Consider the following 15,072-nt stretch of genomic DNA (forward strand, 5'->3'; position numbering starts at 1 on the left):
CTGGAATGATCAATATATCATAGTGGAATTATTATCTTTTATAAATTATATATCTTGTTCCTCTTTCTGTTATTATCTTTGGATCTCCATCTCACTTCCACTGCCTCTCTGGCTTGGCCACTGTTTCTCTGTGCCTGATCTCATAGAGATAGGTCCCCTGTTGTCCTTGAGCATCCTTAAACAGCACATTTATCATAGAGCCCATCTCGATGAGCTCTCCTTACAGCCCCATGAACCAGCAGTCACTCCATCACCACAGATTCTCTCACGCTGCGCAAGATCACTTTCAATCAGTATGTTGGATTTTTTTGGTAACACAACAAGGTCTCATTTGTTAGTTACTGTATTATCTAACATAAACTAACAATAAGCGTTATATTTTTGCAGCATTTATCCATCTTAGTTAATGAATATACAATTGTTTATTGTTCATGTTAGTTCACAGAGTCCATTAATGTAATGTTACCAGATACAACTTTTCATTTTAAAATGTATTAGTAAATGTTGTTTTTACTGTATTTTTGATCAAATAAGGGGCTTTCGCACCAGGTAGTTGTAAGAACTTAGTTCTAGGATCTAGCCACCAGGGTGGTTCCCTGAGAACTAATGGTTCCCCTAGGAACGTTTTCCTGGTTGCATTCGCACCGCCAGTAGGAACTCTGAAGTGACGTAAGCTTCGCTTGTTGTTGTGACTTTTATTTTGAAGGCACGGCGGACCTTTATTTTGAGGGCGCTGAGAACGCCAGAGCCTGAGCTCACAGCACTCACAGTCTCCGTTAGTCTCATTAGTTTACGATATGTCTTAACAGTCCTGTCTAATATGTTATTATATAGAACTGTTATACATAGAATGTAGACAATAATGAAAAGTTATTAGCGTATGCCATGTGGTTGATGTTCAGTGTTGCTAGCTGAGCAGAAATACATAATCATGTTTCGCTTGATCCCCTCAAAGTTGCGTTGGATTTTTTCGTTAGCGTAAAGGTTAAGAGGCCCATCTATCACTAGGTGCGTTTCCATTACAGATTTGCGCAAAACTTTTGCATTTTTTTCTAAATATCGTTAAAAAACTATTGCGAAATGACGGCGTTTCCATTAACCGATGTTATGCAACTAAAACGTCATTTTTTCCTCTCGCGATAAGTCATTCCAAAAATCATGGCAATGGACGTTGGTAGGTTTATATATATCACAGCCACGTACCGCACTAGACATTATTATTATTAATGGTAGGAAACGTAGGCGTGTTATCCAAGCATTAATGGCAAGGAAAGACCCTTATACTGTGAGCGGCACATATGAGGTGTTTCTGGGTTTTTCTCACTCATTTCTGCTCCAAGGTCTTGATTGTGGCATTTCTCTGAGGTTTAGAATCCAGTATTTCTGTTATTCTTTTGTCTTTTATGAATTTAATAAAGAACTCTGTCTCGTATTCTGTCCAAACACACCGCGCCTTCTAAGTCAGGTGACTGTAAATGCAAAAACTGTTTCCATTGCAGTTTTGCGAAATATTCCTTTTTCGAATTGCCTGAAAAACCACCTCATGCGAGCGTAAAAACTTTTTTGCGATAAATGGGAGTTTTTGCAAAATTGACGTGTTTCCATTGGGCGTATTTTCAATTCGCAATTTCAGTTTGCGCAATTTGAAGGGTAATGGAAACGCGGCTACTGTTTTCCATGTTCGTAGAGTAAGTTTCTGGAGTAAATATATAGGCTATAACCTGTTTACACAGCCTATTTAAAAATGGTGGGTGCTGGTGTTTCGCGTGCATTCGGCCAATCAGCGTACACTAACGTTGCAGATAGTTCCTATAGTGCTGGTTTACACCCTACTCTGAAGGAGCTAAATTAGTTCCTCCAAAGGGAGTTCCTAGAACTAAAATCGTTCCTAGTTCCTGCGGTGCGAACACGCCAAAATCCGTGTACTTCCGCCAATATTTCTAGGAACTATGAAAAAGGTTCCTCCAGTGCGAAAGCTCCTATAAATGCAGCCTTGGGGAGAGACTTTCAAAAATATAAAAATCTTACCAACCCCAAACCTTTAAATGGTAGTGCATCTGTTAAGTCTGATCTGTGTTTGTGTTTTGCTTCAGTTGGACTTTGAGTTAGTTTTGCACTGTTCTCAGTTCAGTTTCCAGTGTTTTATTTGTTCATGCTCTTCTGTTTCCTCGGTTTATGATTTGCCCTCATGTGTTCCACCTGTGTCTTGTTAATTAACTTGGTTAGTCCCATGCTGCGTCCCAATTCGCCTACTTATACTACGCCCTAAAAGTATGTACTGTTTTTGTGAAGAAAAAGTACATACTTTTGAGTGTGTAGCAAAAGAGTACACAAGCTCTGGGACATACTATCACATCATACAATTGCATCTTTAACGGTTGCTCTCTGTCGCATCCTGACACTGTGAACTGGCCTGTCAATCATCTTGTCACAGTTAAAATCCTCCACATTTCATTTTCTACCGTATCGGTGAGAAATGCAGTAGCACTTTGATCAGCAGTCGCAGGTCTTTCATGCGGAGCACTCTCCTTATATTAATGCATAATGATGCATTTAAAAGTAAATGGCTAAACAGATCTTTATAAAAGTCCACATTGTTATTGCAGATGAAATATAACATGGATAACATTAGATAAATATTTTTATCCTCCATTGCGCAATGGGTTGTGGGCAATATTAGCCATTGTAGTGAGCACGGATCCACACTTCGAAAATCTATCAGAAATAGTAGACTATCCTGGGACTTTTGACATACTCTTTTCAACATACTATGCTTTGGGACACACTTATTTTAATCTTGCATACTATTTAGGATGGATAGTATGGACATTGGGACCCATGGCCAGTGTGTCCCAGTATATTTATAGCCCTGTTTTTGTTATTAGTAGTGTTATTGATATCTATATGTAGATCACTATATATACTGATAGTGTTATTTTTTGAAAATAAAAAATTAGGAAAACTTTCTGATGTGTTTTGGCCGTTCATTTACACAACAACAGCGTTTTGGGGGCCTGAAAACGCAAACTTTTAAAAAACGGGATTCAAAGTGCAAGTATTTTAAATGAAACCATTATTGTCTCCGTGTAAACTACAAAAACGCGAATTTGTGAAAATGGTGACGTCATGCGAATGCGTATTACGTGTTCAGTCTATAGGCGCTTAGTGTTTCTTTACAAAGTGAGATCGCCAACTACTGGCCTGGCAGCATAATACAAAGTTTTTAGTTGTTTTCGCAGATCCGTGTGAACGAGGATTGTTTTGACAATGTTGTTGTCTGTACACTTTTCTGTTTTTTAGTGCATTGTTGTTGAGTAAACGTACCCTACAAAAATTATATTTTTCACAGCCTAAAGTAACCATTATAACTAAAAGTAGAGTCAAAGGAGATAAAGGGTTCAGGATAAGTACATAATGCCTATTATTGAGAATTCATGAGCATTCATCTAGTGGTGGAGAGGAGCTTGTCATGTTCCCTGTGGAGAGCTCTCTCGCTCTCTCTTTCTCTCTCTCTCTCTCTCTCTCTCTCTCTCTCTCTCTCTCTCTCTCTCTCTCTCTCTCTCTCTCTCTCTCTCTGTCTCTCTGTCTTTCTCTCTCTGCTTCTACAAAAAGGATTCAAAAATTGAGAAAAGATCTATGATGTGCAGTGGGGCATTGAATTGACGGCTTTGTCATTTTCAAATGTGCTTCTTTGACTGGTGCGTCACTATTGAGATTTTTTTTTTTACAGTTAAAAACAAACACAAACCGAGCATCAGTAAGTTTGTTTGAAGTGGATTCTTCAAAGTCATTGTCAGGGATACAAAAGGGAAATGTTGGAATCAAGAATAGTTTCAGCATTTATTAAAAACCATAACATGGAAATGAAGATTTGGGACAAAGATACTATTTTTAGCAAAGAGATACTCGTGAACTTGTATGATGATATGTTTTATTGTAGAAAAATGACAAAAACAAAACAGAAAATAATTTAGACTTGTCCCTCAGTTTGTATGAGTATAACCACAAGACTAAAAGTTTTTTTTTTTTTTTTTTAAATAAATTAATACTTTTATTCAGCAAGGACACATTAAATTGATCAAAAGTAAGAGTAAAGATATTTATAATGTTACAAAACATTTATATTTCAAATAAATGCTGTTCTTTTTAACTTTCTATTCATCAAAGAATACTGAAAAAAGGTAATAAAATGGTTAAAAAAACAGTTTCCACAAAAATATTAAACAGCACAACTGTTTTCAATGCTGATGATAATCAAGAAATGTTTCTTGAGCAGCAAATAAGCATATTAGAATGACACTGAAGACTAGAGTAATCCAGTAATGTCATCACAGGAACAAATTACATTTACAGTACATATAAAATATATTAAAATAGAAAACAGTTATTTAAAATTGTTTTACTGTATTTTTTGTCAAATCAGTGCATCCTTGGTGAGCTTAAGAGTCTTCTTTCAAAAACATTTAAAAAATCTTACCGACCCCAAACATTTGAACAGTAGTGTGTTAGAAACTGACTATGTGATTGATAACTAATCTTGTCTGTGCAAAATTATATTCAGTATTTCAATTTCTGTTATGACCATGTTGCTCATAATAAAAAATGTCCAAGCAGTAAACCCTGTAACTTTCAAATGATATGTGTAAGGACGCCAGAAAGGATCTGTTCACAAAGAGAAAAATACACCCACAAATTACATCAATGCAAAACCAGAAGTTCATCCACGTAGAAAAGAAGTTCCACCACTTAAAAGATGATCAAGGCATCTTTAGAGCTTAATATAAGCACTGGAATGTCCCATAAAAATTTTATGGGACATTTTTATGGGACATGGGACATCACAAAATAAAAATTGTACTAAAAAAAGTACATTCCTGTTCATTTTTACAAACAGAGACATGAGTCAAAGTTCTCTTGCAATCAGTAGCAGGCCATATATAGAGCTTAACTTGTTTTGAACCCAGAAAATTCCTTGAATCAGTTGTCTGGCTATGTGCAAGTTCTTTCATCCTCGCCGTTGTGAAGGTGTGTTTGAGGTTTATGAGCTCTCAAAAGTGAGGATAAACAATACGAGTCACAGAGAACATATGCTTTTTATGTTGCTCTTTAAATAAATGCTTTTTATGTTTAATTGCTCACAAACACCATCCTCGCTACAAAAAAAGAACGAGTATTGATTTTGTTGAAATCCATTAAAGACACTTTCCTTACTTAAACCATAAAGAGCAGCCACCGTGTGGCAGATTGAATTGGCATCCTGATAATGGGCCATTGTTTTCCCTTCAAGCTCTCTGCACTTACGCTCCTTATGATGTCATGAATCACCACAGAAGTTTGTTTCCTTCACTGGTCTGGATGGAAAGTTGATTTGTGGTGTTTTTATATCCCAGCAGCACCTGGAGCCCTGGAAGCTCTATGCCACCGTGGGGGTCCTGCTGGTTATCGACATCCTGTCCCTTATGATTTGGCAGATTGTGGACCCCTTGCACATCACAGTGGAGGTAAGGCAGCCCTCCGTCCTATCATGGACTGTGTTTTTACCGAACATGACACAGTTGGAGTTATTGTGTTTTGCCACAAGGTGCATATGAACAAAATCTTGAATTAACCGTTTCTCTTTCTCTCCGAGCAGAAGTTCACTAAAGAAGCACCTAAAGGGGACGTGGATCAGTTGATTGAGCCTCTTCTGCAGCACTGCAGTTCAGAGAAGATGAACACATGGCTTGGTAAGAATCGTTCTGGGGTTGACTCTGAATCTTTTCACACTGCACCCAATTCTGATTTGATTTTTTTGTAAAATGCAAGGGTTACATTTTATCAGTTAATATATTCCCTGACTTTACAGTGCAGTATTTAAATGCAAAAAACCTGTGTTTTATTCACCGACCACCCGTAATCCAGTTTAAACCAGAACTCTCTGTGCTGATTTAGGACTGCAGCAGGCATATTTAAATGAAGTCATTGTTGTGGAAAGAATGATGTTTGTGTACATTTTCTAGTGATAATACTGACAGATATTCATCAAATGATGATTAAATGATGTTATAACTAGCATACAGTATCTCCAGATGTGCAGTGTAGTCAAGCACACTTTGGGCCCTATCTTGCACCCAGCGCAATTGACTTTGTACACCGACGCGACGCATGTATCATTCCTATTTTGCACCCGCGTACAGCAGACTTTTCCCTCCACAGACGCACGTCGGTTAACAAAGAAATACACTTGCGCTCCCCGGGGCGGTTCAGCGCAAAGAGGAGACGTGTTCCGGCGCAAACGTTCCCTGATGCTATTTTGCAGGTTTAGAAGACAATTCCGCCACTGACCGAAAAAAACTAATTTAAAGTCAGTGGCGCGTTGCGCATGTTATTCATATGCTATTTTAAGGGCACATGCTTGGCCATAATCAATGTAGAGTGTGCACAACGCGCATACACTTTGATTCTCCCATCTACACAGAAGCAGCAGTTTTCATTTTTGCAAATCATACATTATTACAATAGATAGATAGATTAGATAGATAGATAGATAAATAGATAGACAGTTTATTATAAAAGCATACATCTAGCTTACACATTTACCCAAATTATCATACGCCTGTTTAACCGAAGTTAATTTGGGTGTGTTTCTCCATCCCCAACGTCCCTGACGAGAACGACAGTCTCCTCGGCTGTGAACCGATCCTGGCGCGCGCCTGGCAAATCCGCCGTTATAATAGGAATCCGCCATGGAACAAGCGCGCTTGCTTTTAAAGGGAATGTGAGATGACGCTCTGATTGGTTTATTTCACGTTACGCCCAAACCACACCTATGAATAATGAAGCTACTTCAGACCAACCCATTTTAGATTTGCGTCGGGCGCAAGAGTCATTTATCCCGCCGGTATAATAGCAACAGCGCCCAAGACCCGCCAACAAAGTTACTTGCGTTTCGTGCTTGATACTTGCGTTTCAGATCGTTAAAATAGGGCCCTTTATGTGCCAATTGAAGTGTCTTGATTACACTGGAGGACTGATGCAGTGTATTTTCAGTAAAGTATGAAGATTCCCTTATAAAAAAGAGAAGTGTTTAATTGTACTGAATGTGCACTTGTAGTGTACTTTAAATATTTCAAGGTAGCCTATATTTTTAAGTAAATAAGTATATTTTAAAAACAAAAGCTTTACTTTCAGATAGTAAAATATGAATACATGGCTGTTTCTTAACACTTAAGTATACTTTGTAATAATGTCAAATTAAGGCCCGTTTTCACAGACAGGGCTTAGACTAAGCCAGGATTAGACTATAGATCAATTAGGACATTTAAGTAATTTTTATAAACATGCTTAGAAAAAAACATTACCGATGTGCATCTTAAAACTAAAAAGGCACTGATATATTTTTAAGATCAGTCAGTGCAAGTTTATTTCAGTGGAAACAGCTCAGACTTACATTTTGGTCTAGGACTAGTCTTAAGCCCTGTCTGTGAAACCAGGGGTAAACGTTTTATTTTAAACTACATATAAAATCAATCTTTTTCAAAATTAAAGTACACTTATTGTTGACTAAAGCAAGTACTTGATTACAATTTTAACTGTTTTGTGTTATTCAATATTATATACAAGTTAGTGCAATGTGCTAAACTGTAACATCATCATTAAAAATGTGTAATTAAAAATGTAATTCATGATATACAAGTTTTAATAGAAATGACAAAGTATATTTTAGATTTCCATAATAAGTCATTTTTTTTAAATTATGCTAAAGTGTACTTATTTTTGACACAGTTCCTCCACTCAGAACCGACCCATAAGATGAAGAATTACAGCGTGCAAATTGTGGTCAGCGTTGTTTTTAGGCCATATTTGCGTCATTACCTGATTTGCATAATTCCTATAATGAATCGGATATTAAAATGCGGACAGTGCATGCAAATAAGGGACGTTAACAGTGGCCACAATGTCTCTCTTCTCTTGTTCATCATGACATCTCATCATGGTGTTGGGCTCAAAAAAATAGTCGCTGTCTGAAATAAAGCCCATGAGCCTGTGTCTGTGTGAAAGTGATTAAATGAAGGAACCCCGATGGTTTTGACCTTCAGCCTCTCTCCTCAGGTGTTTCCTTCTTGTAAGTGTTAAGTAATTAAACAAATTAATTGCTACCTTTATGAGACAAATTGGAGCGGCCTTGCTCTTCCAGTTACGGTCATTAAAATGAGCTTTCAGTGTGTTCTTCAGACAGAGTCCTTGAGAAATGAGAACAGCTGCCCAGTAAAAATAAACAGGCCTGTCATACAAAAACTTGTATGATACAAATCTGCCATTACAGTTTCTCCAAGTAAACCATTAGTAGGTTGACTTCATGGGGCATTTGGTTCAAAGATGCATGGAAGGCAGCTTCCTTTCACAACATCTGGATGAGAAAAATAACTGATTTGCACAGAACCAAACAAAAACAAAAAAAGGTTTCTTCAAGCATCTTGGAGACCTTCCCGCAGTTCTTCTGGATTTAGTCTGTCTCAGTTTTTTCTGTTTCTTCATGTAATCACAGACGGACTCGATGATGGTGAGATCAGATCATACCGGCTGTTGTCAGATTCCTTGTGCATACAGAAATCTCACTGGATTATTACAATTAATGGCAAAAAGAATGTTTGGAAATGTAAACTGATAGTTCCTACTGACACACTACAGCAAAAGATATAAATAACTGACTTAAAACCATTTTTGGGGACATTTTTGGGGTGGGGATATTAACATGCCTAAGACTTTTGCACAGTACTGTATATAGCAAAGTTCTCATTGAGATCAAAGTTGTAGATAAAACAAAGATTATTGGAGTACTATTTACAAGAAAACACAATTTCAATTTTTCTTCTTTAAATTTTCATTTTAATTCAATATGTTACTTGCCGTTTCTTTGTAATCATTTGTGAAATTTACTAGCAATTTTGGGAGTGAAAATTGCTTAAAAGTAAATCCTACACCAATTTTTTTTTCTCATTGTATAGTGTGTTGTGAATGTGAAGGATGAATGGCTAGATCCAGGCAAAAGTCATGAGAGCAGGCAGCACCTGTGACTGACTGATTACCCTGCCAGTGTGATAATGTCCACCTATCATGTTTGCATCGGCCTGAATGCATCAAACTGGTGGAAAAGGATGGACTAATTACTTAGTAAACAGCTCACACACTCTAGATAGCACCATTTTTGCTCACATCCAAATCCAAATGGACTTGAAATGATAATCTGAGAGTGAGCCGTTTTTTTAGCAAGCACTCAGTTAAATTGAATCTGCACCCCCCTGTCTGCGACCTTCATTACATCGCCGGTGTTTACCGAGGATTTAATGGTCAGAGAAGAAGGTGACTATAAATAATACACAAGCAACAGCCAGTAGTAACAAATAAAAGATAACTGATACTTGGCATTGTTGTAGATATTGTTTTTAAAGCACTTTATAAATGTTTCAAAATCCTTCAACTTGGTGAGACTTTTGGCTTGATTTAATAAATAGTATACATTTCAAAAGTTTGGTGTCAGCAAGACTGTGACAGATGTTTACTAAGGCTGCATTTATTTGATCAAACATACATTAAAAAGTAATATTTTGAAATATTATTAAAATTTAAAACGACTGTTTTCTGTTTGAATGTATTTTAAAATGTAATTTATTCCTGTGATAGCAAAGCTAAATTTTTCAGCATCATTACCCCATTCTTCAGTGTCACATTATCCTTCAGAAATCATTCTAATATGCTGATTTGCTGCTCAAGAACCATTTATTATCAATCTTACTGTCACTTTTGACCAGTGATGTGTCCTTGCTGAATATAAGTGTTAATTTCTCTCCCAAAAAATTGTTCTCGCCCCTGTTGCTCCGGCGTCCCTGGATTTGGGATTAAACAATATGGATGTTTGGGAAACCTGTTCGTTATATTTGTCTCTGTTTTGACTTCTAGGTGTCGTGTATGGCTATAAGGGTTTGCTGCTGCTTCTGGGTATTTTTCTGGCTTATGAAACCAAATCTGTGTCCACTGAAAAAATAAACGATCATCGAGCTGTTGGGATGGCCATCTACAATGTCTCGGTGAGTCTGTTCATCTTTTTAAACATTTTAAGGAGCGCCTTGTGTGACATTTGAAATGTCAGTTGTCACCCAAATATTGTCCAATTAAAAGGTAGAACTGTTCGGCTGACGTGACTGAAATAGCACCACAGAGGGTTTTTTTTCTTTTTCTTTCGTCGCTCAAGTTTAGTTGGGAGTTGGCGTGTGAATTGGACTCAGCATCCTTCTGGAGCTGTTGTGTGTCACAACACAATCATAAGCAGGAAGAACATGCCTGGAGCATTTCAGTGTGGCTCTGCTAGATTTGATGGAAGTGAAGTGTCTGAGCCTGCCATCTCGAATGCTGTCCAGGGACGCAGAGCTTTCCAGAGGACAGGGAAAGGGAGGGAAAAGAGCTTCCCCTCATCATCGGGAATAAGCTTGCATGTCAGTTTGACGGGACTGTAGCTCTAAAGTAGTTAGAAAACTCAAGTAAAGTGGTCCCACAGTAATGTTGAAAGTTGTTTGTTTTTGCCCATCATCTCATCTGTTCCACTTTAGCATTTCAGTGCGGCCCCACGGCTCACGAGTCACGAAAGAAGCACGTACCATGCTGATAACACCCTCAGTATTGATGGGAAATACATGGGAATCTCTTTTCATTTACCATAAAGACTTCTGGTCTGTTTTCTATGGCGAAGGCTGATTGGAAATGAAGCACAAAGCTTTTGTCAATCAGCTATTTCATTGTAGGCTTTTAATTTGAAGCAGTGTGTTTCTCTCCATCTCGGCCTCCAAGGATTACCCATTATACACTGAACCCAATTTAAGCTCAAATTGAGGGAGAGACTGTAGATCAGCAAGGGGCCAAATTTTGCATTTTAATCTTTTCTATCTCTCTCTTTTTGCAAGTCGCGGGCTGACTCCTGGCCCTTAGCGAATGCCTATTCTGCTAGAAATGATTTCAGATGCCATCTGTCATGTCATTACAAACTCCATCACTTTTTAGAATTTCAGCTGCTTGGAGGACAATAATAAAGACAATAAGAGCTCACCTCTTTCACAAGATTTATTAAACTCACATTTTGACTTGTTTGACTCCCAAATCAAGAAATCGAATGTACAATAGAGTTATATATATATTTACAGGATAGCTGTCATGGTGCTTTTATGGTATTTGTTTTCCTTCTTTTTGGATTTTGACAGTTGTGATCACTATTAACTGTCATTTATATGGAAAAGATCTGCAGAGATTCTTTTCCACAAAAGAAATTATAGTCAAATGGGTTTGAAACGACATAAGGATGAATAAATAATGACATACTGTAAATTGTGTCATCATTTACTCACCCTTATGTTGTTCCAAAGCCATATCACCGTGTTCTAACCATAAGCGATGCAATAAGATTCCAGCGACAAGCATTTGTCTGTCCACACCAGATGCGACAAAACTACAAGACACAACAAATCAATCAAAAATCACAGCCAATTGGAATAGTGTGTGGGCGGAGTCTCTCTGCAAGCACGCTGCACTCGCAATGAAATGGATAAATACATAATCAAATTCATAAATATTACACTATTTTAACATCAATAAAAAATACATACTCGGTGACTGAAATAAACCTTGTCATAGAATACACTTGTTTGACAGTTTGAATGTTCTTGTTTCCATTCATTTATTTTCAATTGTCACTTTCAGTTTGGCTGTAAATGTCACGCAAAAGGATTTTCAAACTCAAATTAGATGCTTTTAACATTAAATAAAGCACATAATCAATACCTGAGATTATCATTGTTGTTGTTCCAGCCACAATGTTGTAGAAATAGAAACCGTTCCTAAAATAGAATCCCCTGTGGTGTATCACCATTGGCTGGTTTGGACAAAAGCTCTGAACATGGAAAAGATACCTTTTATCGCATGTCGCTGTGTTGTGTCGTGTCATGTCTTGTTAGGACATGGTGCATTGCTTTTATCCTCCTGTGGAACACAAAACAAGATATTTTGAAGAATCCCCTGGTTTCTCTTTTCCATTAAATGACAGTGAATGAGGATTCACTTACTGCTTGCATTATTTAGCATGGCTGTGCATTTTAAACTAAAACCATACTGATTTTGTTGCATCATTAATGCTCTGCCATGGTGTGATTCAAGTGTGAAGGCTGCTGGCTACTGCGGTTACTCCAGCTATAAACTGCTTCGATTTATAGAGACTGCTTTGCACTTTTTGCCCTGTCCAAATAACTAATGACCCTGCAAAAAAAGATCACCTCTGTTGATGCCAGGCAACATTTTCTTTTTGCTAGCCTGGATGAGATTTTACTTGTTGTGTGAGAAACGACTGACTGGTGATCAATATTTATTGATTCACTTCTTTTTCTCTTGGTTTCTGTTCTATTCTCCTATGCCTTCAAAAGACGTTTTTTTTTTTTCATTTTGTTATGTGAACGTGACATTAAAACGGTTCTTGTAAACACATAATTCCTTCATCATTTATTGTTGCTACTTTTCAGAAGTCTTTTATGAAAATATTGCTAAATGTTGGCCCACACCCACACTTTCCATCATAAATAATGAAAATCAATTATTAAAAAAAACAATTCTTACATGTTATTATAATCGAAACAAAGAGTCATGCACCATTTCAATATTTATTGTGTGAAAATGTAAATAAGGAAAATTTCCAATTATAATATTTTGTCAAATTATTATATAAGTAAACAAATATTACTTGTGTATATTTAGAATATATCAAGTGCTAGCTATGAAATTAGCCTTAACAAGGCAAAGGACTGTGCCATTTTAAACAATAAACAGTCATTATGTAAGAATTTGGGACATTTGTTGGCTCAGAAACATATATCAGAAAAAAATTATAGAACCCTGTGATGCATGTATATCCACTGATAGACCAGTGTTATTATTACTATATTACAGTGTTTATTCATATTTTAAATGAGCTTTTTTATATTTTCACTTTAATTGAAAGTATACATTTTTGTCATTTTGTTATGTCCTTTGTTATTTGTTATCATTGTTATTAGCTTTTTTAATATTTCTATTTTGCTTTAATTTGTTTTTATTTTAGTTGTAGTGATTTTAGTACTTCAATTAAAACTTCAAATGATTATTTTCTTCAAGTTAGTTGTCAAAACAGCACTTGTAGTTTTTTATATTTAACATCTAATATTTTATTTAATTTCAACTTTATTGTCATTAACGAAAACTATTTTTAGGAATTGTAGTTTTAGTTAACGAAAACAACATTGTCTTGGACTTTGACAGTAGACAATGGAAGCTTGTTTCCGCCACAGAATAAAAAAGGTAATTGCGACTTTTTATCTCACAATTCGGACTTTTTTTCTCACAATTGTGAGTTTATATCTCTAAAAAGTCAGAATTGCGTGATATCAAGTCGCAATTATCTTTTAAAATGTTTTATTCTGTGGCGGAAACAAGCTTCCATAGTAGACATATTAATGTAGTAAAAAATGTGTTTTGTAAGCACCCATAGTTAAAGAAACACCTGTATATGTAACTGTTTCTCTCTCTTTCAGGTGTTGTGCATGATTACCGCTCCTGTCACCATGATTCTATCGTCTAAGCAGGACGCCTCGTTCGCCTTCGCCTCGCTGGCCATCATCTTCTCCGTCTACATCACTCTAGTTGTCCTCTTCGTCCCTAAGGTACAACTGAAGATCATTTTCTCAAAACAAGAAGGAGCGCTAATGTAAATATTGTATTACAGTGATTAATATTAATGGTGGAAAACTAGAGCAAAGGAAGGAGTGATCAAAGAGTGGTTACTGTGTGACATATGCATCTCTCTCAGCGGTCTTCTCATGAAATCTTAAAGCGCGATGAATGATGATTCTATGGAGATGTGGTGTGAAGAGTAATTAGCTGGTGAAGTGGTTTCACTTTTTGTACAGTAACGAGCATTGATATTTGAAGCGGATGTCATAACAAATGTCAGTAGACCGTGAAGATTTTTAAATAAGCGGTTCATTCATAAATCCGTAAGATCTTACCTTCATGCTATGGAAATACATGAGTGCTGAAAGTGCTGCATAAGGTCTAAATAAGAAAAGTCTCTTAAGTATTTACAGAATGACATACCTCCAGACCAGTGCTATCCTTTTTATATTATTATTTTATTTTTATATTTTCTTGTCTAATGATCTACACATAATCAAAACCCTATGACTCGACGAGTAGTTACATTTTAATCAAACTCATATTTGTTCACTCTTTTTTTACATCAATTATTTTTTATTACTATTATTATTTCTATTGTTGCGTGCTGCTCATCGGTTTGCACTGTAATTTTAATAAATAGTAGGTAGTAGTAGACCGTATTTGTTGTCCAGCTTGCAGTACATTAATATTCTGTCGACATGAATCTGGTCTGTTGTTATACCTAGTGTGGTGTGTGTTTGTGGGTGTAGATGCGGAGGCTTATCACTCGTGGTGAGTGGCAGTCGGACCAGCAGGAGACCATGAAGACCGGCTCATCCACAAACAACAACGATGAGGAGAAATCCCGCCAGCTGGAGAGAGAGAACAAAGAGCTGCAGAAGATCATCCAGGAGGTTCTGTGTCACTTTCAATTTTTCCAGCGCACTTTTCGGAATGTCTGATACCAGGATTGAACACAATTTTAAAACTGACTTGAGAATGCCTTTTTTAAATTTGTTTAGAGTTTTGATTGAATGAGCAAAATTGTACTTGTATTTAAAGGAACAAGAATTTAAAGAAATTCATGTAACTGCTTTAAGTGTAGTTTATATACAGACCCTTTCCAAAAAATTAGAATATCATGGAAAAGTTGATTTATTTCCATAATTCCATTCAAAACGTTAAACTTCCATAGATTATAGATTCAGGGCCCACAACTTAAACAATTTCAAGTATTTAGTTGTTTATTTGTACATAATTTGGGCTTCCAGCTCATAAAACCCACAAAAACAGGATTTCAAAAAATTAGAATATTACATGAAATCACGCAGTAATTACACAGATACCATGGTCATTGAACCAGGTTTT

At 36.6% G+C, this 15,072-nt stretch overlaps 1 protein-coding gene across 2 annotated transcripts in view; it reads left to right on the forward strand.

Annotated features, from left to right (window-relative positions):
* The window catches only part of gabbr1b (gamma-aminobutyric acid (GABA) B receptor, 1b), a 130,032-nt gene that overhangs the window by 109,197 nt on the left and 5,763 nt on the right, over positions 1–15,072 (forward strand). The window contains exons 19-23 of one of the 2 annotated variants that reach the window (XM_079878040.1): positions 5,391–5,501; positions 5,633–5,726; positions 9,940–10,067; positions 13,584–13,712; positions 14,475–14,618. In XM_079878040.1, the coding sequence (XP_079734166.1) occupies positions 5,391–5,501; positions 5,633–5,726; positions 9,940–10,067; positions 13,584–13,712; positions 14,475–14,618 (606 nt within the window). The remainder of the gene's footprint in view (positions 1–5,390; positions 5,502–5,632; positions 5,727–9,939; positions 10,068–13,583; positions 13,713–14,474; positions 14,619–15,072) is intronic. The other variant, XM_079878041.1, reaches the window with a different exon arrangement.

Source organism: Squalius cephalus, assembly GCF_949319135.1.
Source record: "Squalius cephalus genome assembly, chromosome: 8".
Classification (NCBI taxonomy): domain Eukaryota; kingdom Metazoa; phylum Chordata; class Actinopteri; order Cypriniformes; family Leuciscidae; genus Squalius; species Squalius cephalus.